Source organism: Cnephaeus nilssonii, assembly GCF_951640355.1.
Source record: "Cnephaeus nilssonii genome assembly, chromosome: 5".
In the NCBI taxonomy this organism is placed as follows: domain Eukaryota; kingdom Metazoa; phylum Chordata; class Mammalia; order Chiroptera; family Vespertilionidae; genus Cnephaeus; species Cnephaeus nilssonii.
In genome coordinates this window covers 95,467,173-95,494,416 of record NC_137076.1, presented here as the reverse complement: position 1 = coordinate 95,494,416, position 27,244 = coordinate 95,467,173, and the positions used below count along the sequence as shown (strand labels likewise).

The following is a 27,244-nucleotide window of genomic DNA, read 5'->3' as shown; positions in this document are numbered from 1 at the left end:
TGGAACACATCACAGACCAAGTCCCCGTCCGAAAGAAGCAGGCTTTAATCCAGGCATTGCCCACAGGTCCCTGGGTCCATACCAAGAATAAGCTAATTACCCTTCTAAGAAAAACCCAAGTGTCCTTCCTGTTAGGAGAACAGCCTGGCTCACCCAGTTAGCGGGGAGATGACCGGGACGTGACGTCAGGCACCTGTCTGCTCTTCGTGCTACAGGCCGTGTGGCTGCTGGAGCTGGGTGTTTGTGTTTGTTTTTTATTCGCTTTAACCTTGAACTCTATCTGTAGTGAATGCTTGTGTCTTGTAGGATCTTCTCCCCCGTTTACACACGCCCAGGATTGCATTATATCCCTTCTCCTGCTCTTGCTGATGCGGAGGAGGACCCTGGAGTCCTTATTCGTTAGGTCCTTTGTTCCCTGGGAGACCCGCCCGGAGGGTTTTCCAGTGTGCGACTCATCCTTGCCTCACCTAGGAGACTCCCCACGGTGGAGAGGCCACTCCCCAGGTCACGACAGCCCACCCTTCGCTGGGCACCCACTGCCCGGTCGGCATTGGTTGTGATCGTCCCAGCCAGGCAGCCCGGGCTGCTTTAAAACCCCTCTCAGACCCGAAGGAAGTACACCAGCCTGTTGCACCCTGGGAGGGGAGGGGAGAGGTTGTTTTTAGGGTGGTTGTGTTTGCCTGGATTTTCGAGGCTGTCTTCAAGGAGCATGCCTCTCCCTGCCTCCTAAGCCGTCGTTTTAATTATAAGCATTTCAGTGTCTAGACAGGAAGTTTCTTCTTTGTCACTGACAAGTTGGGTTTCTGGAACTCTTCTAGGAAAGTCTGAGACCTCCTGACCTGTGGGCACTTGTAAAGCAGATTTATGCCAGGATAGTCTTGGGCTGGGGCAGACCCACGTTCCAGAACCTTCTTTCGCAGTTCCTCTGCCAGTTCCGGCTTCTAGGGTCCCATCAGTCGCTTCTTATCTCCTGAGAAGTTTAAACTCTTTTTCCTCAGTGGGAGAGTACTATTTATGTCTTGTAGAAAATTGAAATATAGAAAAAATACATAAAGAATAAGAGAAAAATTAGTTGCAAGCTCAGTACATTTTTAAATATATAATCAGAGTTTGAGGGAGGAGGACAGATTCTGGCCTCAGTGATCATGGAATGGCTAATATTTAATGCGTGTTTATGTGCGAGGCAGCAGTCTGAGTTCTTTGCATGGATTTACTCAGTTACTCCCCAAAACAATTCTGTGTAGTAAGCAGTATTATTTTCCCCCGTTGACGGGAGGAAACTGAGACCCAGTAAGTTAGATAACTGCCCCAGGGTGCACAGCTGAGATGGGAACCCGCGAGTTGTCCCCGAGTCTTTTTTTTTGTTTTTTTTGCGAGTCTTTTTTTTTAAAATGTGTTTTTATTGATTTCAGAGAGAGGAAGGGAGAGGGAGAGAGAGATGGAAACAACAATGATGAGAGAGAATCATTGATCGCCTGCCTCCTGCACACCCCACACTGGGGATCGAGCCCACAACCGGGGCATGTGCCCTGACCAAGAATGGAAACCATGACCTCCTGGTTCATGGGTCAGTGCTCAACCACGGAGCCACGCTGGCCTAGCAGAAAATATACACCATACATTTCATTATATTTTTTAAAGTATTGCTTTATTTGTTTGCAAGACTGATTTTTTTTTTTCCTCCTCTTATTGGCCGGGCTGTCCCTGAGAACAAAGGTTCTCAGCCACTGTACAACATGGCCTTTGCCGCAGCAGGTCACTTCCTGATATGGCTGCCCCGGGAGGACTCGGCCAGCAGTGGAGAGGTTGCTGGGGGTCCCCGGCTCCGCTTTCTGAGCCACGTGTTAGCTGACCTGGATGAAAACGTTAGCCCTCAGGACCGGGTCTCATGTCTGGAGCAGCTCCCCTTCTAACCATAACGGGAATGGCTAAGATTGCCTCTTCTCTTCCTTTTCCTCTCCCAGAAGAGGTTGGAAAAAGGGGCCCGGGACCTGTGATGCCCACGCCTTTGGCACTGCCCAGAGGACTTACACTCTGCTCTTTCTGGATACACGGCCCCATCTGATCCAGAGCAGCCCCCACGGAGCTGGGCGGGAACATTTGGCACAGCAGTGACTTTCCTTACAGAAGGTTGCATCTTGGGGATCTGGGGCACTCTGTCTCCGCACAGAGCCCTGGCTCAACCCTGGCTCCAATGCCAGCTGTTCGTATGACAAGTGCCCCCTGCCCCACAGCCCCTGCTTTTATTTTTCTTTATTTATTATTTTAATCCTCACCTGAGGATATGCTTACTGATTTTAGAGAGAGGGGAAGAGAAAGAAAGGGGAGGAGAAAGGGAAAGAGAGAGAGAGGAACATTGATGTGAGAGAGAACATGGATTGACTGCCCTCCTTACGTGCCCCGACTTGGAACCAAACCCGAAACCCAGGTATGCACCCTGACGAACTGCACCTGCAACCTTCCCGTTTATGGGATGACACTCCAACCAACCGAGCCACACAGGCCAGGGCCCACAGCCCCTGCTTTTAGGCAGTCGGCGAAATGATTTGGGTCCCGTGTAAAGCAGAGCACAGAGGAGCCAGCGATTTGGCGGGGCCGCCATGGGAAGTCACCGCACCAATTGCTGCATCCTGAGACAGGGAGGCCCTCAAAGCCAGTGTGTGCGACCCAGCTGGCTGAGTGCAACCTCTGACCGGGGAGGCATGTTTACAGCTTCCTCTTGAAGGAAAAAGTGGCCTGCAACCTCATCCGTAGCCTGTTTCCAACGTTGTACTCAGGAATTGATCCAACCTGTCAGAAATGTGCATTCATTCATTCATTCTTTCAGTATCTGTCTAGGACTGCTGTGTCCCAGATTGCCAAGATGCAGCCTCGAGCAGGACAGCCCTACTTTTAAGAGGAAGGCGGGAGGCACAGTAAGGGAGCCTTTTCTTTGTTTCCTGAGGAGGCCAGGGAGCTGAGCCTGGGATTGGAGGCTCGTTTCTCCAGGACACTCCATAACTTCCAGATCCCTGGGGTGGCCAGAGGTCTCGGTCATTCCTGGAGCAGGTGCTTCAGGGCAGAGTGGGGGGATGCTCCCTGCTCCCCACTCCTTTGGTCTTCACAGCTTCCTCCCTTCCATGAAGACCGCCGTGAAAATGCTCTCGTAGCTGGAGGGTTTGCCTGCTCTGTCCCTGGCTTTCTCTCTCCCCCACGTCAAATCCTGTCTGGAAACTGAACTGTCTGCGCCTTGACTGGGATGGCTCGGTTGGTCCTGAACCGAGCAGAGGTTTATACTAGTAAAGCAGAGCTGGATCCTGGGTTGCTGAGCGCTGAGCACCCTTCTCAGCACACTGAGCCCTCATGCCATCCTCACCACAATTCTGTCTACTTCTGTTGTTCACATTGCACAGGCCCCAGAGGTGGACACTTGCCCCAGACCACACAGCTGGCGTGTGGCCAGCCTCCTAGAGCCCGGATGGTCATCCTCAGAGTGCGCTGTGCCCCTCTGTGCTGCATCACAAAGTAAAACAGCCTTTTAGAGGGGGCTGGCCTCGGAGTAGTTTCCTGGCTTCCCCATCAAATTGCTTAAAATCTGTCTCTTGTCTGCTGAAGGTATGAGCTAGTTCCCCCTTTGCGGATGAGTCGGAAGCACTCCTCTGCCCTCTGATAACTACAGAAATCCAAAGAGTTGTTTTGTTTTTATGTGTGTTTTTAAATATATTTTTATTGATTTCAGAGAGAGTAAGGGAGAAGGAGAGAGAAATATCAATGATGAGAATCATCCATCAGTTGCCTTCTGCATGCCCTCCTATTGGGGATCGAGCCAGAAACCATGCCCCGACCAGGAATGGAACCGCAACTTCCTGTTTCATAGGTTGGAACTCAACCACTGAGCAACACTGGCCAGGCTGGTTCTGTTTTTTAATGAAAAGGCTGGTTTGGGCAGAGTTGGGTATTCTTTACTGTAGAAAGTATACCCGTGGAGACTCACTCTTCAACTTCAGTTCTCTCGTTGGAAACGAAGTCCAGTTGATCGTGCAGCCCCTTAGTGGACAAGTTCTGGGGTTGAATGACTTTACAGCCTGAGCAGAGGGCAAGGTGAAGACAAGAGTATTTGTGGGGAGCAGGGCGGTTAGGTGGGGAGGGGCTGCAACTGGCCTGACCCCTCATCCCTGGGATTTCCTTGTGGAGACACTGGGATTTCAGGGATCCTGGTGACTATATTAGAGATGTCCTACTTGTGGTTTAGAAAACTCTGGACTTTTGGAGCCATTTATTCATTCACTTAAAAATAAAAAATAAAACAACAAAAAACGCAGCTTTTTAAAGTATTAACTTTACGCCAGAGGCTGTGCTAGGTGAAGGGGATCTGGAATGTTCTACAAGACAGATGTGGCCCCACCCTCATGGAGCAGACAGCCAGACTTATTTTAACTTTGTCCCTGACTAGCCAGCTGGATGAGGGGGCAATCCACCTTTCTGAGCTTCTGATTAATGTGGAAAACACCGCCAGCCCCCGGGGTTGTTACCAGAATGAACAGAGTGTGCTGTGTAGGGCATACAAACAAGTCCTCGGAGGCTTCCCCTCCCCGGGGCTGCTGGGGTTTCAGCTGCCTGCAGGGCTCTGGTGGAGCCTGGCCTGCAACTGCCCTGCCCTCTGGAGCTCACGCCCTGGTGTGTGGACTCTCTGCCTCTTTTTTTTTTTTTTTATTGATTTCAGAAAGGAAGGGAGAGTGAGAGATAGAAACATCAATGATGATTGGCTGCCTCCTGCATGCCCTCTACTGGGGGTCGAGCCCGCAGTCCCCAATCAGACAGTCCAGAATAAAAAAAAAAGACAAGACCAGTCTTCCGGTCTTCTTTTTTTTTTTTTACACAAGACCATTGGCCTGGATTCATCCAGAGTCAGTGTCATGAAAAACAGAGAATGGGACTAGAGACATTCGCAAAGTAAAACAGCCTTTTAGAGGGGGCTGGCCTCGGAGTAGTTTCCCGGCTTCCCCATCAAATTGCTTAAAATCTGTCTCTTTTGTCTGCTGAAGGTATGAGCAGTTCCCCCTTTGGGGATGAGTCGGAAACACCCCTCTGCCCTCTGATAACTACAGAAATCCAAAGAGTTGTTTGTTTTTATGTGTGTTTTTTAAAAATATATATTTCATTGATTTCAGAGAGTAAGGGAGAGGGAGATAGAAATATCAATGATGAGAATCATCCATCATCCAAGACCCTAGGTGAGCTTCGTTGGATCCTATATTTTTTTCTTTAAAAAAAAAAAAAAAAGACATTTTGGGACCCTTGCAGAAAGTCGGATATGGATTGAATATTAGGAAATGTTATTGCATTAATGCTGATGTTCTTAGGATTGTAAAAGCATTATGATTACGTAGGAAAATGACCTCAGGATAGATGCTAAAGTTGTCACATCAGCAACTTCACTAGAAATGATTGAGCAGAACCAGTATTTGCATACACACACACACACACACCAATCAGTGAATGGGGGTGAAGGGTCATCTCAATACCTAAACCTTTTCTGTGGATTTGAAAATTTTCCAAATACATCGAACAAGTTGAAGAGAGTCTGTGGCTCTTGTCTGACTTGGAAAGACAGGCTTCTGTCCCCCATGCTGCCCTGGGGGGCCTGCCTGAAGACTTCCAGGCATCTGTGCCATTTGTCTTGTTGGTCAGGAGCAGGCGGTTGAGTGGCAGTGCTTGGTGGTGGCGCCGCTGGGGACAAAGGACTGGCCCCACTCACAGTCATGGGAGGAGGGGAGGGAATGTCTGCCAGGCACGTGCAACCTCAGGAAACTCATAAACTCTCTTCTGGCTGTGAAATGTTTGGTGCTGGGGAATCGTCGCTAAGCTGGGGGCGGCTGGCCAGCAGTTAAGGGCAGGGGCTGTGAGGTCGCTCCCAAATGTGGAGCCGAGTTCTCAGGGCGTTGTCTCTGAGTCTCTGGGGGTCTGAACAGAACCTACCTGGGCGGATCCAGTGGGTGTTGAGCACAAAGCACAGTGCCCAGCCCAGCCTAGGACTCCAGCCCAGGACTCCGGGCAGCTCTGCGTGCTGGGCACGAAGGCTCTTTCCACTCCGCATGGCCACTCCATCTGCACCTGGGCATGCTCCTAGGTGGGAAGTGAAGGCCTGGGGAGTTCAGTGTGTTAGGTTCAGAGCCAGCACACTGCGGATTCAGACCCCCCTCTGCCTGGCTCTGGCCTGTAGCGTGGTGGGCCCCCAGGAAGCAGCAGGTGCAGTCAGGCTCGTCGGTAATCATGGCCCCTTCCATTTCAGGGTAATCCTCTTGGGCCTGGTGGCTGGGGAACAGGCAGAGCTCCGAAAGGTTTGCAAAGCACCGGGGGCCGGGAGGACACTAATCTGACGGAGCGCATCTGCCAGTCGGAATAGATTGCTGCCAGCAGTGCCACCCCCAGCACTGGGCACGTTTCTGCCGGGACTGTGACCTTCACCGCGCCACCTCCTGCTGCTGGGAGGAAAAGAGCTCCTGTGTGTCGAGTGCCTGTGAATAGTTCAGTACAAGATTCAGGAAAACCTTGACAATTTTGCAATATATATAGTTTCTTTTTAAATTGCACAAAAGATACATGTTCATAAGAAAAAAGGTAGGGAATACAGATAGAGCTCATTAGAGGACAATTCAAAGGGCCTAAAATTTCACTATCCAGAGAAATTCCTTCTCTCGGCGAATACTCATTGGGTACCTCCTGTGTGCCGGGGACTGTGCTGGGACCTGGGGCACAGCAGGGAATGGGTGGGACATGGTTCCTGTCCTCGTGAGGCTTAGACCTGCTGCCCAGGAATATTAATGCTCAATTAGTATCTGAGCGTGAGAAGTGCCTTGGTGACATCCAGTGGCCTCTGAACTGAGCTCTGGAGCCCGGCCAGTGTGGCTCAGTGGTTGGGCACCCATGAACTAGGAGGTCACAGTTCGATTCCCCAGTGAGGGCACACGCCTGGGTTTTCAGGCTTGATCCCCAGTCGGGGACATACAGAAGGCCGACGATGGATGATTCTTTCTCATCGTTGATGTTTTTTTTCTCTCTCTCCCTTTCTTGTCTTTGAAGATCAATAACAACATTTTTTTTTTTTTAAATGAACTGAGTTCTGGAGGACCCATGATAAGGTAGGTGAGGGGACCAGCACTCCCCGCTGGAGGAGGGTCTGAGTTCCATGTGGCTGGATCCTGTGCTTGGGATGGAGGCCATGAGGCTGAGACCAGGCCCCACCCCTGGGTTTCAGCTGTACTAGAGGCTCTTCCCCCTCGGGCAGCGTTGACCTTGCCTTTGCCTGCCTGAGTGGCCCCTACATGTCCGGCCAGGGAAGGGGTGTGTTTGGACGGAGCGGGCTCCGAAAGGAGACGGGGTGTAAGCCGCTTGGGAAGCGGGCGGCAGTCCCCTCGCTCCTCTCCGTGTTGGACATTTCCACGCGCTCAGCTCCTCCCTGTCAAAGACCGGAGGTCGGTGTCACGCCACCTTCGTCCACGTGGTGGGTGTGGTCGGGCTCGCCAAGAAGATGGGCACACGGGCTTCTCGGCGGCGTCGCTGGAGCCTGGCTGAGGACTTGTCGCTTCCGCTGCAGGGCAGCCTGTGGTGGTGGTTCCCTCCTTATCTCCCCTGAGAGGCTCGGAAGCCCCGTGAGAACTGGGTCGGCGGCGCTGGCGGTTGTGCACAGGTGTGCGGACACGCTGGCTGCTCCTTCGTTGGCAGGCGGGTGCTTGAGCACAGCTGCCTCTTCTGACACTCGCTCCGCAGCTGCTCTGCACCCAGTGAGGTTGGGCTTGGGGGCCACAGGTGACCAGAGCGAGGCTGGGACGCAGGGCTTCCTGTCTGATGGGGGGGGGGGGGGGCGGGCAGAACGTGGGGACTGTGGTCAGGGAAGGCTTCCAGGAGGCAGTGACACTGAAGGTGGAGAGCGAGGCGAGGTTGGCCGAGTGAGGAGGGGATGGGGAAGGGTGCTCCAGACAGAGGGCTGTGTAGGCGAGGCTCGTAGGCCAGGAGAGCATGGTGCCTTCAGAGAATTGCAGCGACAGAGGCCCCGGCCAGGTGTGTACGGCTTCCCCAGGGTGAGGGGGGTGAGGCTGGGCGGGCCCCAGCAGCCCCTCCTGCAGAGCCTCCCCCAGTGGAGGCTGCCAGCTCCCACCCACGGCCCCAGCACCTCGACCCTCAGTGGGCCTGACCCCCCAGTGCCACCGGCTGCTGCTCTGTCCGGAGGATGCCCGCCAGGGGTTCCCTTGTAGGGATCGGCTCCGGGCGTCCCCACCGGTGATGCACTTGATGAAGGACCCTTTGGGGCTTCTTCCCTTTCCTGTCTTCTCCCACCTGCCAGTCTTTCCAAGGCTCCCCTCCCACACGCTGTGTTTCTGAGGGGACCCCAAATAAAAATCCACAGATGGACCTTAAACTCAGTACTAAGAATAACGGGGAGCTGTTGAAGGGCTTTTCCACATCTGGGGAGAGGTGGGGGGAGGGCAGGGTCAGATGTGCAGAGTCGTCGTGACTATGGCCTGACCCTCTAAGCAGTCCTGGGGTGAATTGGTTATGACCAGACAGGAGAGCCCACCGCATTCCTCAGGCCCTCGCTGGTGCTGGCTACTAGTGAGGACCTTCTGTGGCCCACGTGCTGTTCTGAACGTTTGGAATGCATTTTGTCCCTGTCTCTGAGGTCTAGATTCCACTTTACGGATGAGAGAACTGAGGCACAGAGAGGGTGAGATACCTGCGCCTGGTCACACAGCTGGAAGTGGTGGCTTGGGGATGTGAGCCCAGGTTTGACAGGTCCAGTGTCTATGTTCGTACTCCCTCTGCAGCGGGGCCTTTCGGTTCTCTGTCCTCTCTGCCGGCACCGTCCAGGCACTTTAAGTTGGACCTTTACTAAATTCCTGGGTGCAGGCCAGTGCTGTCGTCCGGTGACCTCTGCTCCTCCCACAGGTAAATTCGAGGACAAGGAAGACCACGTGCCCAAGCTGGAGCAGATAAACAGTACGAGGATCCTGAGCAGCCAGAACTTCAGCCTCACCAAGAAGGAGCTCCTGAGCACCGAGCTGCTGCTGCTGGCGGCCTTCAACTGGAACCTCTGCCTGCCCACGCCCGCCCACTTCCTGGACTACTACCTCCTGGCCTCCGTCAGCCAGAAGGACCAGCACTGCCACAGCTGGCCCACCACCTGCGCCCGCAAGACCAAAGAGTGCCTCAAGGAGTACGCCCACTACTTCCTAGAGGTCACCCTGCAAGGTGGGCCCGGTGTCGGGACCTGTGGCCCCTCCCCCACCACCCAGGGCCCAGGATCAGGGGGCACCAAGAGGCATGCATGTCCATCCAGAGAGTTCTTACCGACTGGAGCCCATCCACCCAGATCACTCCCACTTTGCGAGGGATAAACAGGAAAGGAACAAGGATTCACCCCATGTTACCAGTCATGTGTAAAAGAGAAATAGCAGCTTATTACAGGCCACTGGTATTCTACAACCTTCTGGTCGCCTGTTAATGTTTCTATGGTAACCTGCAACTTGCAGCTGATCTAAATAGGACAGATGTGCAGATAGGTCAGTCTGGAAGAGCTGTGTCACACAGATGGGTGGGGGAGGGGGCTGTGTTTACATCTGCTTTGGCAATTCAGTTACCCAGTTTAGGGACTTGTATTCAGAGCTCACTCTTTCTAGTGTCTTAAAATCCAGGTATTAGGTGAAAGACAACTGATACAGCCACCCGGTATCCCACCACAAACCAAAATTGGTCCTGTGTAACAGTATCAGGAGGTGTGATATCCAGCATTAATTGAGTGCTTACTGTGTACCTGGCACCTTACTTTAGTGCTCTGCATACATTATCTCATTTGAACCTTCCAACAACTCCACATAAAAGTCATTTCTGCTGTTCAGTTGCCTCAACTGATGCTCAAGAGGTGAAGGAACTTACCTAGGGTCATTGCTAACATTTGAACCTGGGGAGTCTTACTCTGTGACTTACTGTACCTGTAACCATAAGACCACCTTGACTAATTTCGCACTATAACAGGCAAGTATTGAAATCATTGAAAATCATAAACAACTTAAGACAGTGTGACAAGGCACCAATAACCAAGTGTCATCCAGGAACATTGTAGGGATTTCAACAGTTTGCCTTTGCACATAAGTGGTAAGGCCAAGTCACAAAATAACTTAGTAGGATGTTAAGCTTTCTCAGATCATTTCATGGGGTCTGCGTATACCAAAGCATCACATGGTACACCTTACTTACATGGTCTGTTTTTATTTGTCAGTCATACTTCAATAAAGCCAATTGGAGTGAGGAATATCAAACTGCTGTAGTCACTCATTCTTACATTCATTTATTCAACACATTTTTATTGAGTGCCTTCTGGGATCCAGGCTTTGTTGTGTTTAATAAGTAGCTTCTGAAATGGCAAGTCATTCACCCCTAACAACCAAAGAAAGGACGAATGTTTTGTAGCCCATCAGCAAGCCCCTTGCAGCCCCCAGAAGCCCTGGACCACATTTTGAAAATCACTGCTCTAGGCTGACATCAGAAATCTCAGACTGAGGGCGAGGGTGCTTAAGATTCAAGAACTTCATGCTGTTTCCACTTTTTCATCGTGAGTGTGTGTGGCACAGCAGTGAATAGCCTTGAACCTAATCACTTGTCTACGGATTTAGGGGGCACGCGGCAGGCAGGGCACCGGGCTTCCAGGCTTGGCTTTATGATGCTGACGGCCTCTGATTCTCTTTCAGATCATATTTTCTACAAATTCCAGCCTTCCGTGGTCGCTGCGGCCTGCGTCGGAGCCTCTAGAATTTGCCTTCAGCTTTCTCCCTACTGGACCAGAGACCTGCAGAGGATCTCAAACTACTCCCTGGAACATCTCAGCACATGCATAGAAATCCTGCTGGTGTAAGTTCCCCTTCAGTCCTTCCGGGTTTCTGAAATGTTGAGATTCCACCTGTCCTGAGGCCCAGTTCAGGCCATTTCCTGAAGTCAGGCTTATGGTGGGTCTCCCTGCTAGTGTCTCACATAACGTGGGCCGTGGTGACTCCTGATAGAATTGGGGTTTGGGGTGTTGGCCCTTCTTATTTTGGTTAGCTTTGGGTTTGCAGTTTTAAGGTCAAGGAGTGAGGGAGAAGAGGGCTTGTGTGCATGCCCTTCTGCGTGTCTGGGCTCTTTGATCTGAGTCCCAGTGTGTCTGTCACTCAGCCTTACGGATGATCAAAATTCAGGGACTCTCATTATAAGTTGCTTTCTCAGATGTGGCCACAAAGCTGACCACGGCTAAGCCCAGAGTGGCTTAACGTAAGAGGCCACCGCTTCCTTGCAAGGATCCCTGGGAATCTTGGGGAGAAAACGTGCAGTGTGTCAGAGAAGATGCTGAAAGGCATCGTAGACCCAGCTCCGTGAAACTGACATCAGAGTGGAAGAGCTCAGTGGCGACGTCAGGAGGACAGATAGGACAGAAAGGTCCTACCTGGCTGCACCCAGTCCCTCTTGCACCTTTCAGGTGGCAGCATCTCCTATGTGCACAGCCCCACTGAACCCAGGGCCAGGTCCCTAGGAGTCACCTCTTGGTCTCCTCATGTGGGAAACTTTGCCAGTGGCTGCCCCTGTCTCATTCCTCTGAAATGTCAGTCCCTCGCGCCCCGGGCCTTGTTTCAAAACCTGTGCCTTCTATTTTATATTTTTTTAGTTTGTTTTTAAAAATGTTTTTATTGATTTTTAGAGAAATAGGAAGGGAGCGGGACTCAGAGAGAGAAACCTCAATGCAAGAGCAGAACATCAATCGGCTGCCTCAGGCACGCCCCCTATTGGGGATCGAGCCTGCAACCCGGGCATGTGCCCTGATTGGAATGGAACCAGTAACCTTGTGCACAGGACAACACCCAACCAATCAAGCCACACTGGCTAAAGGCAGAGAACGCAGTCTGGTCTGAGTGCTGCCAGGTGCTCTGGATTCTTAGCTACCAGCCCTGCCTCTTCGTGGCTGTCACACTGGGATGGCCCCCTTCTCAGACCTGCTACAGCCCCAATTGGCTCCGTTCTTACATTCCCCTTTACGATGGAGAAACTAAGGCCTCATGGGCAACTTGCTTGGGGTCTGCTAGCTCAGGAGTGGCCTAGCTGGGACGGAGCTGCCCGAAGGGGCTTGAAGGCAGAGGTGGTGCTCATCTAAGCACCGGGAGTCTGCCCTCTCAGCGGGCACTGTGCCAGGTGTGCAGGGGTGAGCAGGAGCAGATGGGCCTTCCCTGTTGGAGGTCACACTCGGCACGGTGGGGGGCCAGGTAGTAACCCGGAAGTTATCGCCTGGGGTGTTGACTGTGAGGCGGGGCACTGCAGGGGCTGCAGGACAGCGAGGCTAGTTTTGAGGGGTCAGAAGAGGTTTTTGTAAGATGTGGATCCACGCTGAGATCTGAGGTCTGGGTTTAGTCGGACAGTCACTGAGGCAAGGCTGGAGGCAGTGAGCACGGGCTGGGCAAGGTCCGGCGGGAACAGCACGCAGATCCCACTCAGCAAGGCAGGTAGAGGCGCTCAGGTGTCTGCCTTTAACCGCCGAGTCTCACCCAGGCCCTTCCCTTTCAGAGCCTATGACAATGTCCTCAAGGATGCCGTCGCGGTCAAGAGCCAGGCCTTGGCCATGGTGCCCGGCACATCCCCAGCCCCCACCCAAATGCTGTTCCAGCCCCCTGCCTACCCCTCCCTCGGCCAGCCGACGCCCATGGCCCTGGCGCAGTTCCAGACGCCTGTGCAGGACCTGTGCTTAGCCTATCGGGACTCACTGCAGGCCCACTGCTCCGGCAGCCTGCTCTCAGGGGGCACGAGTTCGTCTCTCCACTCCCCGTACCCCGCCCTCCAGCCTCTGGACGTGTGCCCCGTGCCCCTGCCCGCGTCGCTCAGCATGCAGATGGCCGTCACCGCCGAGCCCAGGCACTGCCTCGCCACCGCCTACAGAGGCAGCTACTTCAGCGGGAGCCACGCATTCCCCACAGGCTGTTTCGACAGATAGGGGGGCCTTGGAGACCCGGGCAGAGGAAGAAGACACTGACGAGGGGCGCTCAGTGGAGCCAGGCGACTGGGAGGCCATCCCCGCAGAGCCTCATTGCCCTTGACTGGAGAGGGTCTGTGCTCTTCATAAGCAAAACGGTCCATGAGATACCTCACCCAAGAGCATTCCTCTGGAAAACGCCTTTCACACGTGCCTGGGGTGCAGGGGCGAGGCTCAGGGCCGTCCCCTGGAGCAGGGCCCAGAGAATGGAGAAATACCCGGCAAGAGGCCGCGAGGCTGGGAGCTGGATGCAGACACCAGTCCGCAGGCACGTGCCGTGCTTGGCATCAGAGACTCCTTTATTCGTTGCCGATGGCAGCTACACCGCTGAAGAAGAAGGGGGCAGCCGGACATGTTCTCGGGACCCCGGTAGCTGTCAGATCGGGTGCTTTTGTCTCCCTGGCTCCATGCCGGGGCCTGTGTGTGTGTGTGTGTGTGTGTGTGTGTGTGTGATGCCCGAGCGTCTGCCTTCTGAGGCACGGTGCGCGGCCGTCTCGCTTCCAATGTCGAACTTAAAACCTTATTCGCCCTTTTAGACATTTCACGTGCTGCTGCTTCCCGAAGTGACCTAGCTTTCTGTTCAGCAAGAAGTCTTGTTTACATACTGTATCAGGGATTTTGTGATACTTGAAAATTCCTTAGGAGAAAAACAATGCTGATTGCCGCCCAGCCTGTCCCACCCCCGAGCTGTTCCTTTTACCCCCCCCCCCCCCCCCCCGGCTGGTGACTGACCCGAGGGTAATCGCAGAGCTCCTTTGCAAAAGCGTAGGGCTGGGGAGAGCCATTGTCCCGTCTCTCGGTTCCAGAAGAGTCCACACCTTGCACCTTGGATGCTGTGTTCACCTGTAGAACTTCCATAACCACCCAGGGGTAAAGGGTTGAAAGGTAGACTAAGGTTTAAGCCAACATCCTCACCTCCTTCTACCTGCTTCTAGTGCATGAGGTTCACCCAGCCTCGGCCTTGAGTGTGGCTAATAGCAAAGGGTAATAATGTGGAATGTGTGCGTAATGCCAGCTGGATTTGGGGAGTGGGGATGGGGGCGTGTAGGACACCACAGTGACAGGCAAATGATCGGTTGGATCAGAAGCCCCTATTGGGGTGTCTGCCGTGAGGGGCTCTCAGGACCACTCGGATGGCCATGTGCAATATGTGTTTATTCCGACTCGTGGCTTGTACTCATCATGGTTGTGTGTGGTTTTTGTTGGATTGGGATCGGGGGAACACATTGTTCACCCAACAGAACTGGGAGGTGCAAAGAACCCCGGAAGCATTTGTTTGTTTGTTTTTTAAGGAGAACCCGTGTCGGGTTTGTTGACTCACTTGCCCGTCAGGTGGCTGCCAGGACGGCGGCCGCACGCTGCGGAGTCGGTCCGAAGGTGATGTTCCCAGCAGGACAAAGCCTCCGCGTGGACGCGGGATGAGAAGAGACTGGACGTGGGTATGGCGCTGCCACGTTGTCACACTTGCATAGGAAACTGCACATTCGTTTGTTTTTCTCCTTTTCCTTTGCCAACCTCCTATTTATGTGCGACTGGTTTGGATTCCAAGTTATTGTGTCTGTTTATTCTGCGGCTGGGGGCTTGTGAGGGGTCCCCAGAAAAGAGGTCTCGCAATAAACACATCACCTGCTCTAGGTCTCCGAGTTCTCTTCCTCGTCGTCTTCTCTCAGCCAGCTGCGCCCCACTCCCTTCCACCTCATCCCCGAGGGTATCTCGCTCATGCTGAGAGCTTGTGGGGGATGGGCCACGGCAGAACTGGCTTCTGTGGAGCTGGGTCGGGCCCTCTGGGGACTTGGGCAGCTGACGTGAATAAGGCTTGACACCCCAGCTCCACCACTGAATCAGTCAGGGTTCTCCCGAGAAACAGAATCCATTACCAGTATATGAGAGAGAGATTTATTTTAAGGAATTGGCTCAGCCTTGCAAATGCCTGGCTTACATTCGATGTCAAGGTTGTACTTCCCCCTGTCCTCCCGGTTCCACGTCCATCTCTCCAAAGCCACCTGTTCTCACCTCCGAATTCTCTTGTCTCAGTGATTCTCAGCAGGGCTCATTTTTGCTCCCTGGGGGACATGTGGCAACATCTGGAGATATTTTTTGGGTTGTCACAATTGGAGAAGGAGCATGGCTGGCAATTAGCAAGTAGAGGCCAGGGATGCTGCTCAACATCTTACAATGCACAGGACAGCCCCCACAATAAAGAATTATCTGGCCCAAAATGACAGTAGTGCCAAGGTTGAGAAACTTGAACTCCTATGTCACCTCCCAAAGAGGTCTCTTGTAATACCCCCCAATCACTCTACCATAATCCCCTTTTATTTTCTTCATGGCTGTAAAAGCTTCTGAAATGATCTTGTTAAAAATGTTTACTTGGTTGATGGTTGTGTCCTAAGCTATCTACCCCCAATAGAATATATAGAGTATCACTGCCTGTTGATGTCAGCACTAATTATAGCAGCTGGCATTTTTTTTTTAATTTAAATTCTTTATTGTTTAAAGTATTACATGGGTCTCCTTTTCTCCCCACTGACCTCTCCCCAGCTGCTCCCAACCCCACAGCACATGCCCTTACCCTCTCACCCCCACCCCACCTTCCCTCATAAGTTGGGCAGCTGGCATTATTGAGCATTTATTGTGCTAGGGACTTTGCTGGCTTTTTCTGTAATCATCCCAGTTACCCTACAAGGCAGGAACTTTATTAGCTGTATTTTACAGGTCAGAAAGTGGGGCAAGGAGAGGTTATTTGCCTAAGGACAGCAGTGGTGAGGGAAGGAGCCATAATTCAAGCCCAGGCAGTCTGGAGCTGCCCCGTGGTGCCTCAAGGGTTTTGAATGAGTGAAAGACTCCGTAGCAGTCCCACTCGCCGGGTGGGAAGACATGACAGAATAATGGATATGGGTTCATAAAAGAGAAGGGTTGGCTGGCGTTCATGCTCCTGGTTTACAGAGTGGCAGGCATTCTCTCAGAGCGTGCTCACCAGCAGACGGAAATGCAGAAACATTGGTTCTTGCACATCTGCCACAGGCTGTGATCCCTGCTCCATGGGTCTGCCCCCAATGGGCTCTGATCTGGGAAGGGTTCCCCGTCTATGAAGGTAGAGATCTGGGACTGGCTTGGGGAATCCCTGGCACCGAGTACCTGGAAAGGAAGTTTACCAGCCCCCATCACCTCATTCTCTGTTCTGCAGGGAAGACTTTGTGACTTGGATTTCAGCAGAAAGGCCATAGCATTTGACAGGAGTCTCAAGTCCCAATGCCCACCAGGACCAGGCAGGCAACGTAGTGAATCACAGTGGTGGGGAGTGTTGAAGCCAGTGTCCCTGTAGAGCAGGGGTGGGGAACGTCCAGCCCTCAGGCCGTATAAATCATTTGGTCTGGCCCTGCCAAGGCATTAGGAGTGAATTAATTAAATGTTTGGCCAAATATAGCAGGCTAACTTTTAAGTTGATAATTTTGTATGGCCCACGAATTATGTTATAAATATCCAAATGGCCCTTGGCAGAAAAGAGGTTCCCCTACCCCTAATCTAGAGGATGTGGCTTCTACTTAGCTGTGGCCAATAATACCTTTCAGGGGTGTAAGCTTTGTGTTGCCCAAGCCCCAGATTTCCAGAAAAACTGGAAGTCTGCACTTTCTAGGAAATCTAAATTTTTAATTTAATTTAAAACTTAAATTTAAAAACAACATTTTAATGCAATAGAAGACCAATATAATACATTGTAGGTTAGAGTGGTTCTTGGCTGGAAGCTTGCAACATCTATTACCATATCAGCAAGAATGTTGGGCCCAAGAAGTGGAAGGTCTGAGTTTGCTCTTAGCTAGTTGACCTTGAGAAATAACCACCTCTCCACTCTGAACCTCTGTCTCATTTGTCAGTCAGGAAGGTTATCAGCCTTCACTTCAGGTTTATGGTAAGAACTCATGGAATGATATGGTATCATTATTCAACAGTGAGTTCTATGAGACATATCGTGAATAAATGGGCTCCTCCTTTTGGGGGCTCAGGTGAGCCTCTGAGCTTCATCTCCTTCCAACCCAGCTCTAGCTTTGAAGGAAGATGAACTCAAGTGGTCAGCCATCTGCTGGGCCAGCTCTGCCCAAGTGCTTCAAGCCCCTGACCTTGCCAGAGACACAACAGGCAGGATATATGGGGAGTCAGGCCTTCTGCTACTCCGTAGCTGTGTGGATGGGGGCAGGTCATTTCCCTTTTCTAGGTCTCAGTTTTTCCATCTGCAAAATGGAAGGGTTGAAACTAGAACAGTCTCAAGGTCATGCCTGGCTGAGGAGCAATTCACAATGATAGCTCCCTGGCCTTTGTATCTTAAAGAGCTTGATTCAGCAGGTCTAGGGTAGGGCGTGGGCTATCCTTTTAACACTTGCACAGCCAGGTTTGCTCTAAAAGCTCTGACCCTGTGTGTACCCATCCTCGCATAGAACCAACCAAGGAGGGCCCTTACCCGTCATACCTGTTTACTGAGCACTTACTATGTTCCAGGCCCTGTACATGACACTTTCCTCATGCTCTCTTATTCCCCCTACTCTTATTTTGCCCTCACAACACCAGGAACTAGAGTTAACACCATTTTCCAGATGAGGATACTGAGGTTCAGGAAGGCTCAAGGTCTCACCATGGGCAAGTGGTGGGAGTGGATTTCACACTTAAGATATGCCTGACAGGCGAGCCACATGGCCTCCAATGCCTTGTTACCCCCAAAATAACACATACACACCAGCGACAAGGCCCAATCACCTAGGATTTCACAGCTTGATCCCTTTATGGACCTCAACCCCTCCCCCCCCTCAAAATACACTTGCATCTTGGTGTCCATAGGCAGCAGGTGGGTGGTGGAGTGCCACCTAGTGGTGATCTATAAAAATGCTTTGGGCAGTTCCCTGTTCGCTAGATGATCTTGTCAGGAGGAATGTGGTTGCCCTGGCAGAGTGGAAGAGATGGCTCCCAAGGTCAGGGTGAAGGTCATAAAGAGCCTGGGTAAAGGGTACCTGAACTGAGTGGAGAGTCACTACAAAATCTTGAACAGCACAGCAAAATGATGAAGGTACTCTAACTTTGGAAGCCACTAGCGTGGATTTTTACCCTTTATCCTTGCAAATCATCTGTTATCCAAGGGAAGGTCGGATTAGTTCACTTGACACATGGACAAGATAGGACTTTGAGCAACCCAGTGGCTTGCCCATGTGCCTCACAAGTAATGGGAGAGGCATTCCTAAACCCTTCATCACACCGGCTTGAGAATGATGGTGGTGATAACGGAGATGATGGTGGTTGTGGTGGCAGCAGCTACTATTTAGTGAGTTTGTAGCATGACCACTTTATTAGGTAAGTACAGTTATTATCCCCATTTACAGGCGAGGAAATTGAGGCTCTAAGAAATGGATGAACTTACCCAAAGGTGACACAGCTTCTGGGTGCCAGAAGAGGGATTCAAACCCTAGCAATGTGACGCCAGCATCGGAGATCTTAACCACCGTCCCTTCTACTGGCTCTCTGCCAAGATGTGAGCAAAATGGACACTTTACTCACTTCACTCCATTTACCCTCGTGAGCTGGATTCAGAAACTAGCCTTCATCAGCCAGTGATGTCCAACTGCACATTACTCGCAGAGACTCACTCTTTGCTGTGTGACCTCAGATGAATTTCTTTCCCTCTCTGAGCCTCGGTTGCCATATTTGTGAAACAGAGTGTAAACTAGGTGAGCTCTGAGGTCCTGCTAGTCCATGAGTGTGTGAATCTATAACAACACTGACTGAAGAATTTCTTCCCTGCCAATAATTTGAATTTGTTCTTGAATACGTTTCCAAGGTAAAAACAATCTCTCTCAATTGTTAGCTCCATACATGGTTAACTCGCTGTTATTTACGTAGAGACTTATTATCCAAGGTCATTATGAGTAATTATTCAGTCTGGAGGGGAAATGTCCGCACTGCTAGTTTAATTTAATGCTTACCTAGTTCAGTTAATTAACAATAAGTCTTGGCAAAATGATGGAATTCATGGGGTCCTGGCGTGGTGGGTGGGTGGGGGAGGCTGAGTGCTGTTCTTGGAAAGATAAACAAGCTTCAGGGCAGAATGAGGGAGGAGGCAAGGGGTGAACTGTCAGTGGGGTAGGCCGTGCCCTCTGTCCAGGCCGAGGTTGGCCCCGGAGATTACAGGCTGTAGACTACACGGGCTGCAAGGATGTTAGGCCAAGTAGCACTTACTAAGCACCTGATGTGTGCACAGACCCTTATTTCTTATGCCCCATGTGTGAGACTTGTATATTCAAAATATTTTAGATAATTCACCCTTTCTTTTAACTTAGGTTTTTAAAAATATATGTATATATTTTTATTGTTTTTAGAGAGGAAGGGAAAGGGAGAGATAGATAGAAATATCAATGATAAGAGAGAATCATCAATCGGCTGCCTCCTGCACGCCCCCCCTGCTGGGGATCTAGCCCGCAACCAGGGCATGGGCCCTGACCCGGAATCCAACCGTGACCTCCTGGTTCATAGGTCGGTGCTCAACCACTGAGCCACGCCAGCTGGGCGATAATTCAACTCTTATACAGTAGTTATTTAGTAAAAAGTTATTTCGTAAAATAGGTCCTTATCCGCAGTTTCCCTTTCCACAGTTTTGGTTACCCCATGGTCCACCACCTCCAAAAATAGTCAACGAAAAATTCCAGAAATAAACAATTCTTGTTTTAAATTGCGGACCACCCTGAGTAGCTTGCTGAGATCTCGCGAGGCCCACTGGCTCCGGCCAGGACGTGAATCATCCCTTCTTCCCGCGTGACGTCGCTGCACGCGCCCCGGCCCTCACGCGGCCGCCGGGAGCCACCCCGGTCATCCGCTCTTCTGTCTCGGCAGCGCAGTGCTTCTGTTCACGGACTCTTTATTTTACTTCACAATGGCCCCGAAGCTCAGGAAGAGTGCTGCTGGCGGTTTGGACACGACACAGAAGTTACGTGTCGTCAGGAGGTCAGTCGCAGCCTAACGCTGCGCCCCAGCCGACGTCACTCACCGCATCTCGTCATGGCAGCGCGTCACGTCATGCTGCATCGTCACGGGAAGGGTGAGTCCAGTCCACAATGAGAAATTTTGAGAGGGAGAGACACCACATTCACGTAACTTTTATTACAGTATATTGTTAGAATGGTTCTATTTAATTATTATTTATTTCTTACTGTGCCTAGTTTATAAGTTAAACTTTTTAAAGAGCAATTTTATTTTATTATGTTTTTTTAATCCTCACCCAAGGATATTTTTCCATTGATTTTTAGGGAGAGTGGAAGAGAGAGGGAAAGACAGAGAAACATCGATGTGTGAGAAACACATCGATTGGTTGCCTCCTGCAGGACCCCTGACCAGGGCCCAGGCTGGGGAGGAGCCTGCAACCGAGGTGCGTGCCCTTGACCGGAATCGAACCCGGGACCCTGGTCTGCAGGCCGATGCTCTATCCACTTTAATTTATTTAGGGCATAAATTAAACTTTATGTATAGGAATAAAGCAGAACATCTGGGTTCGGTACTCGACAGTCTCAGGCATCCACTTCAGGGGGTCTTGGAATAAGGTGGGGGACTGTAATTCTTCCCTCTTCAGTGGTCTTGCAATATTACTCATTGGGCAATTCCCGCTGGATGCTACTGTAACTTCACATCTCTCTCACCCTGTTCACAAATGGGGGTCTCCGCTCAGGGCTGTGAGCAGGCAAGAGAACCAAGCTTGTCGCCAACATCGCTCCGTTTCAGTGTTTTTAAATAGTTTTCTTTACGGCAGATGACATGGGCTTTTCATGTGTAGAAGTGACATACAGTTTTCATTGTAGTAAAAAGGGGTGAATTGTCGTGCAGAAAAATACAGGGTTAAAAAGAGATCAAGGCGGTACCCAGCTGTGGCGACACTCCCAGAAGGTGGGAGAGGAGACAAGGCCCTTCCGTGCCCTGGGTTAGGGGTTGTCTTGCGCGAGGCCAGCAGGCCTCCCTTTCCCACTCCCAAGGCCTGGCAGACGCAGTCACCAGGCAGGGACATCTGCTCAGTCCAAATGCTGCCTCGGAACCCTCCCTGACTCGGGGCTTCAGGCACCCACCAGGGGGTCGGAGTGACCCTCTGACCACCTTCCCCCGTCCACCACAGCCTCTCAGTTTCTCCCAGGCACCGCTGCCCAAGCTACTAGTCCAAACCATGACACTCCAGTCCTTTCCTGTCATTCTCATTGCCCCTTTGCCAACTCATGGGCTGTCATTTTTCCTCAGTCCCTCACCGGTTCTCCTGGCCCCCCTTTGTACCAGTAGGTAAACTGAGGCCCAAAGGAATGACTCCACAGGAAGTTAGTGGCAGAGCCAAGCATGTGCTGTGCAGCCTTGTAGCCGAGCAGCAGGGGCCTTTCCTGGAAATGTCATTCCTCCCCCCCCCCCCCCACCCACACACACACCAATTCTGATATGTGGCCCATCTCAGAGTCAGTGTGTCACCTCTCCCAGGTGGCATATGTCTCCTTAGAGGATTATCTCCACCCACACAGTGGTGGGTGGCAGAGTGGGGTGTGGGGTCCACAGTAGGGTGCTTCTTGAGCACCTCCTTTGGCCTCTTGCAGGGGCTCAGGAGTATCCAGTCCACACACAAGGCTCCCTCTGCCATGACACAGATCCCACAGGGATCTCAGGGCCAAGGTCTGGCCTGTGTACCCATCCTCAAGGGTTTCCCACCCTCACCCAGCCAGAAACTACCCCCCAGGACTCCAGAAAACAAAGACACAGAGGATCTGGAGTGAGCAGAATGTCCACTCTTGGACCAGCTTTATTGGAGGCTCTGGAGCCCCTCGGAGCCCCGCCTGCTTGCTCAGGCCAGCCTCTTGCTCACACGCTCATAGGTCACGCCTCCGATGGTGGAGATCTGAAAGAAACAGCGGAACAGAGGGCATCAATGCAGGGATCCCAGGGTGACCGTGGGCACAGCTGACAGAAGACCAGCCCCCCGTCCCAGCCCGGAGTAGAAATGACTCAGTTGCACCACTTCTCTGGGCCTGTTTTTCAAGCTGTTAACAGGAATCACTGCGCAGATTCAACGTAGCAAAAGTACTAAGCAGATGGCTCTTTGCAGGTAACTTTCCACCTGTTTGTTCATTTCAGTTCACCAGGCCAGTCACTTCCCTTGCATTACCCCACTGAGACCTCCCAGCAGCTCTGCAAGGTTGCCCCCATTGTACAGATGAGAAAACTGAAGTTTAGAGAAGTCGAGTCACCCCTCTAAGGTCAAGAGGCCACCCTCAACCTCTGCACCATTTGGTCTTTGTGGGGCACCTGTGCCCGGTGATGGGCAGGTGTGGCCCCTGCCCTCAGGAAGCATAAGGTTTTGTGAAAGGCAGGCAAGAGGATACTGTCCAGTGAAGGCCCCTGTGCAGTGCCAGGGCTCAAGGCCCTGGAGACATGCTGTCATACGATGTGCATGTCGGCGGTTGTTCTTACGTTCTTCACAGGAAAGCAGCAAGCTTTCCTCTTAACTTCACCTCCATTTCTTTCCCTTGGGGAACATGTTGGAGCCCCGGGTTTAGGGGGGTGGGGGCTAGAAATGGAAGTGAGATGAAGGGCATCCCAGGACAGCATTTCAACCTGTGTTTACAGAGCACCGAGTATGGGAGGGGTCAGTCCACAGGTGTGTGAGTGTTGGCCCTGCCAGGATTTTAAAAAACATTTCGTTAGTTGTCAACATTTAATCTGGATATTTCACAAAGAAGTGCACATTTCCAGCCTCTCTCGAAAAATCAGAAGATCTAGCCGGAGCAGAGTGTTGGTCCTGGCAGGGTTCTCCTGGACTTCCCCTTCATTGACACTGGAGGAAGGTCCCATGGGCTTCCAGACTTGGGCTTCTGAGGTCGCTGAGTGTGAGCACCCGAGTCACAAATCCCAGCTTCATCATAAAAGCTATGTGCCCTCATAAAAGCTATGTGCCCTCCAGCTAATCACTTAGCCTCTCCAGGCCTCAGTCTCCTCACCTGTAAAATGGGGATAAAAATCCCTACCTTCCAGGGTTATTGTGAAGATCAAATGAGAGCACAAGGCCTGGCACACAGGAAGTTCTTATAAAGCCAGCTGCTCAGAGGCCCGCCTCTCAGGGGCCATGGCCGGGGCCAGAAAAACACTCCAGTCCTCCCGGGATCCAGCAGGACACTCACCTCCACCAGCTTGCCACCCACGATCTCCGAGGTCTGGTGATAGTTGGGGAAATCCACCACCACCTTCCCGCCCTCCATCTGCACAGTGGCCTGGAAAGGAAGCATAACACTGAGTGTGAGTGGGCAGAGGCCCGCAAATGCAGGCCAGACCCTCAGGGGTGAAGGTCCTGTCTGCAGCCCCAGCAGTCCTCTCTGGGAATTCATTTACCTTACATAAACCAAAGATACGGATCACCTGCACAACTCACTCAGCCTTGCTGTGCCTCAGTTGTGCATCACTAAAATGAGCTAGTAACTATATCTACTTCATAGAGTTATTGTGAGGAGTAAGTGATTTAATATGGCACATGTAAAGTGTGTACTGGCACAGCAGTGCCAGGCACTGTTAGTTGTGATCATCATTATGAGGATGGTGTTGTCCAAGGGTGTTGCTTGCCGATTGTGACTGTAAACAACCTAAATATCCAACCTAGCTTACCCACTGGGAAATAACCTAAATATCTAGTCATGAGCGAGTGTTAAATAAATGACAGCATTTCCATAGCATAGGATACCGTGCAGCCATTAAAAAGAATAAGACAAATGGATATGTACTACTGACACAGAAAGATATCATGAGAGATTGTTAAATTTTTAAAAGAGCCAAGTGGCAGAATATGAATATGATGACTACTTATTGGTCACATGGCAGCTTGAAGAGCAAAGTACTCATGGGCATGTTTGGCGGGGGGGGGGGGGGGGGGGGGGGGGGAGGGGCGGTCTGGAGGGGATCCAGAATGGGTAGAAGACCTGAGGGACTAGTCTGGGCAGGATGGGAACAGCGAGCCAGCCACCTTTCACTTCTTTGCTACCTAAGAGTGCAGTTTCAGACCCAGGTGAGTCTGATTCTAGGTTCTACTTCAACTCTAGGCTACCCGGAGGCAGCGTAAAACGTAGTTATGCTTTCTGGAGCCAGACTGCCTGGGTGTGAAGGCCTGTCCCTGCTGTGTGATTGGGCAAGCTATTTAATCCCAGGGCTCAGACCAACTTCCCCATCCGTAAACCCGGCTAATAATTGTGGCAACCTCATAGGATTAACTGCATTAACATGTGAAGTATTCAGCAAGTGTCTGGAGGCTAGACTAGAGAAAGTCACCTCAGGTTGTGGAGCAGCCCCATGGGACATATTTGAGACCCAGAAGTTAGCTGGAGGCCTGAGGAAAAAGGGAGGAGTGGCCAGTGGCTTCTCACCTTGAACTTCTTGCCTCCCATGGTCTCCATGTCGCACTCCTTGCCAATGGTGAACTTGTTGGTCATGGAGTGACCCCCAGGGTAGTGCTGGGACCAGGTGAAGTTCTGCCCATCCTGCTGGACCTCCGTGACGATCTTGAAATTACGGCCTTTTTCAATTGCATCGCTGGGGAGCCCTGGCCCAGGGGGACAAGCAGAAGGGCCATGTAAGAGCTGCTTACAACATGGGGCTTTGGGAAAGAGCCCCCCTCCACTGGGGCAGGCTACCCTGACAGTTAAAAGCACAAATTTCAGTTCTACCATGAGCCATTGCAGCTTGGGCAAGTACCTCTCCAAACCTCGGTGTTTCCATCCACAAAATGGATATAATAAGGCCCATTTTACAGGGCTGGTGCAAGGATTAAAGGGTCTTGTAAACTCCTGCCATATAGTTTATACTCAATAAATAATAGCTGTTCTTCTGATAGTGACATAATTATCACAGAAACTTGCCAAGCTCACAAAGTTCTAGAACGAAGGGGACCTTCAAGACTATCTTCACCGATTAGGAGATGCGGACCCACAGCGGGAAAGGGGCCTCCCGGCATCTCCGTCGAGGTTCCGGGCAGCACCAGGTCTAGAACTGGGACTGGCTCCCTGCTAATTCCTCACTAGACTGCTGCAGGGGAGGCCAAGTCACTGTGCCTCAGGGCCACTCCCAGCAATTGACTCAGAAGGGCTTTGGTCTCCCCAAAACCCCAGGGCACATGAGCACTGCTCTGGGGGCCTCTCTGTCACCAGGATGAGGGCACTGGTCCCTGACAATTGCACTGCCTCAGTCTTAGAGCACCAGGATGTCTGCAGGATTGTCAATCCCACTGTCTCATTGGTTCCTCACAACCAGTGCTGCAAATTGAGCAAGCAAGAGGCGTGGGGTCTTTGATCTCTCTGCCCACAGAGCCTAACACAGTAAGAGGCCTGTGTTTGTTGAATGACTGAATGAAGAAGGAGCTTATCAAACCTAGTCTATGGTAAGTCCTTGGTCACCTCTTACAAGGCATGATGTGGGGACATCATTTCATCATAAGGTCCTGGGTGCTAATATCCTCTGCCAGAGACTTACCGTGACCTTGGGCAAGAGCTGTGGTGGCCCTTCAGGAACAGTGAGTTGGCCTTTGCCATACAGTAGGTGTTCAATAAATGTTGGAATGAATAAACCAATCAGGTCTCTACTTCGCCCGTTTCTAGCTGTATAACCTTGGACTAGTGACTCCACTTCTCTGGGCCTCAAGTTTTCAATCAGTAAATTGGAGATACTAATATTCCCTGAGTGTTTTAAAGCCAAAGAGTCTATTTGGTTCTTATTGGCCCAAGAGCCTGGGACAGAGGCTCAACAAATGAAGGAGTAAATGAATGAGTAACTGAAGTCCTGTCCCACTTTACCCCAGGAATTTGGGTTCCTGGACCAATGCCAGTTGTTACAGACCAGCCCGGGAAGATGTTCTTAGGACCCCACTCACCAAGGCGCTTCATGAACTCGTCATAATTCTTCTCACTCTCGATCTCGTACTTGCCGTTGAAGGCCATGCTGCCGAGAGACCTGGAGGCCTGGGAGCAAGGGGTGAGGAATAAGGTTCGTGATGCTGAAGGGTCTGGTGGCCCAGCTTATAAACCCTCCCAGATGCTGAGGCTCAGCCCCTGAGTCACCCCACTTCTTCCTCCTGCCCCTGAAGAGGAAGTGCTTGATGTTTTATGATGTGGGCAAGGCCTGGAGGAGCAGAGCCCTGAGGTTATTCACCCAGGGAAGTGCTGGCTGCAATCCCATTGCTATTGGAATCCCATTGCTATTGCAGTCCCAGCAGAACCAGGTCCAGCACTGCCACAAGGCCTGGGGTGTCATCCACTCTGCCCATCCCTCCCTCCATTCACCCAGACCCTGTCCTCCATCCATGCTCATCATCCCTCATTTACTCTTTCACCCTCCCATTCATCCACCAAAGTGCACGGAGCACCTCCTGCATGGGCCAGCACTGCAAAAACACTGAATGAGACATACACCCTTCCCAAGAGAGCTTCCAGTCTAGTCCAGAGACAAAACACACACCTGCAAACAGGATGAGACGCCTCCCGAGAAAAGTGCAGATGTGTGGTCTAGGGTATGGGGAAGGATCAACCTGTCCAGGTGGCTGGTGAATCTTTGCGTAGAAGGCATTTGATACAGGTCTTGAGGGAACAATAGGTGTTTTTTTTTTCCCCAGAGAGGAAGGGAGAGGCAGAGAGAGATAGAAACAGCAATAATGAGAGAGAACCATTGATTGGCTGCCCCCTCACACCCCCTACTGGGGGTCAAGCCCGCAACCTGGGCATATGCCCTTGACCTGAATAGAACCTGGGACCTTTCAGTCTACAGGACGACACTCCATCCACTGAGCCACACTGGCTAGGGCAGAACAATAGGATTTGGATGTTAGGACAAGCAGTAAGATTGGAGGAAGCTAAGAACATAGGAAAACAACATACCAGGATAAGGGAACAGTGTGAGGAAGGTGAAAAGGGCCAGGTTGAAAGGAAACAATGAGTTTGGCTGTAGCAAAGAGCACTTGAAAAAGAATTGATACAAGCCCAGCCAGTGTGGCTCAGTTGGTTGAGCACTGTCCCATGTACCAGGAGGTCACTGGTTCCCCATTAGGGCATATGCCAGGGTTTCCGGCTTGATCCCCAGTAGGGGGCATACAGGAAGCAGCCAATCAATGTTTCTTTCTCATCATTGTTTCTATCTCTCTCCCTGAAATCAATAAAAACATAGGGGGAATAAAAAGGAAGAATAGATACAAGA

At 51.5% G+C, this 27,244-nt stretch overlaps 2 protein-coding genes across 2 annotated transcripts in view; one reads left to right on the top strand and one right to left on the bottom strand.

Moving 5' to 3' along the window:
- CCNJL (cyclin J like) overlaps positions 1-14,031 on the top strand; it is a 42,774-nt gene extending 28,743 nt beyond the window's left edge. The window contains exons 4-6 of the mRNA XM_079770308.1: positions 8,926-9,228; positions 10,725-10,884; positions 12,562-14,031. Coding sequence (XP_079626434.1) covers positions 8,926-9,228; positions 10,725-10,884; positions 12,562-12,985 — 887 coding nt within the window. The 3' untranslated portion in view covers positions 12,986-14,031. The remainder of the gene's footprint in view (positions 1-8,925; positions 9,229-10,724; positions 10,885-12,561) is intronic.
- Positions 14,032-21,866: 7,835 nt separating this feature from the next.
- Positions 21,867-25,995, bottom strand: FABP6 (fatty acid binding protein 6; the record flags this gene model as incomplete). Its single annotated transcript, XM_079770225.1, has 4 exons — positions 21,867-21,920; positions 23,200-23,289; positions 24,430-24,605; positions 25,929-25,995. 4 exons carry the CDS (start codon positions 25,993-25,995, stop codon positions 21,867-21,869), a joined length of 387 nt encoding a protein of 128 aa, XP_079626351.1.
- Positions 25,996-27,244: the final 1,249 nt, after the last annotated feature.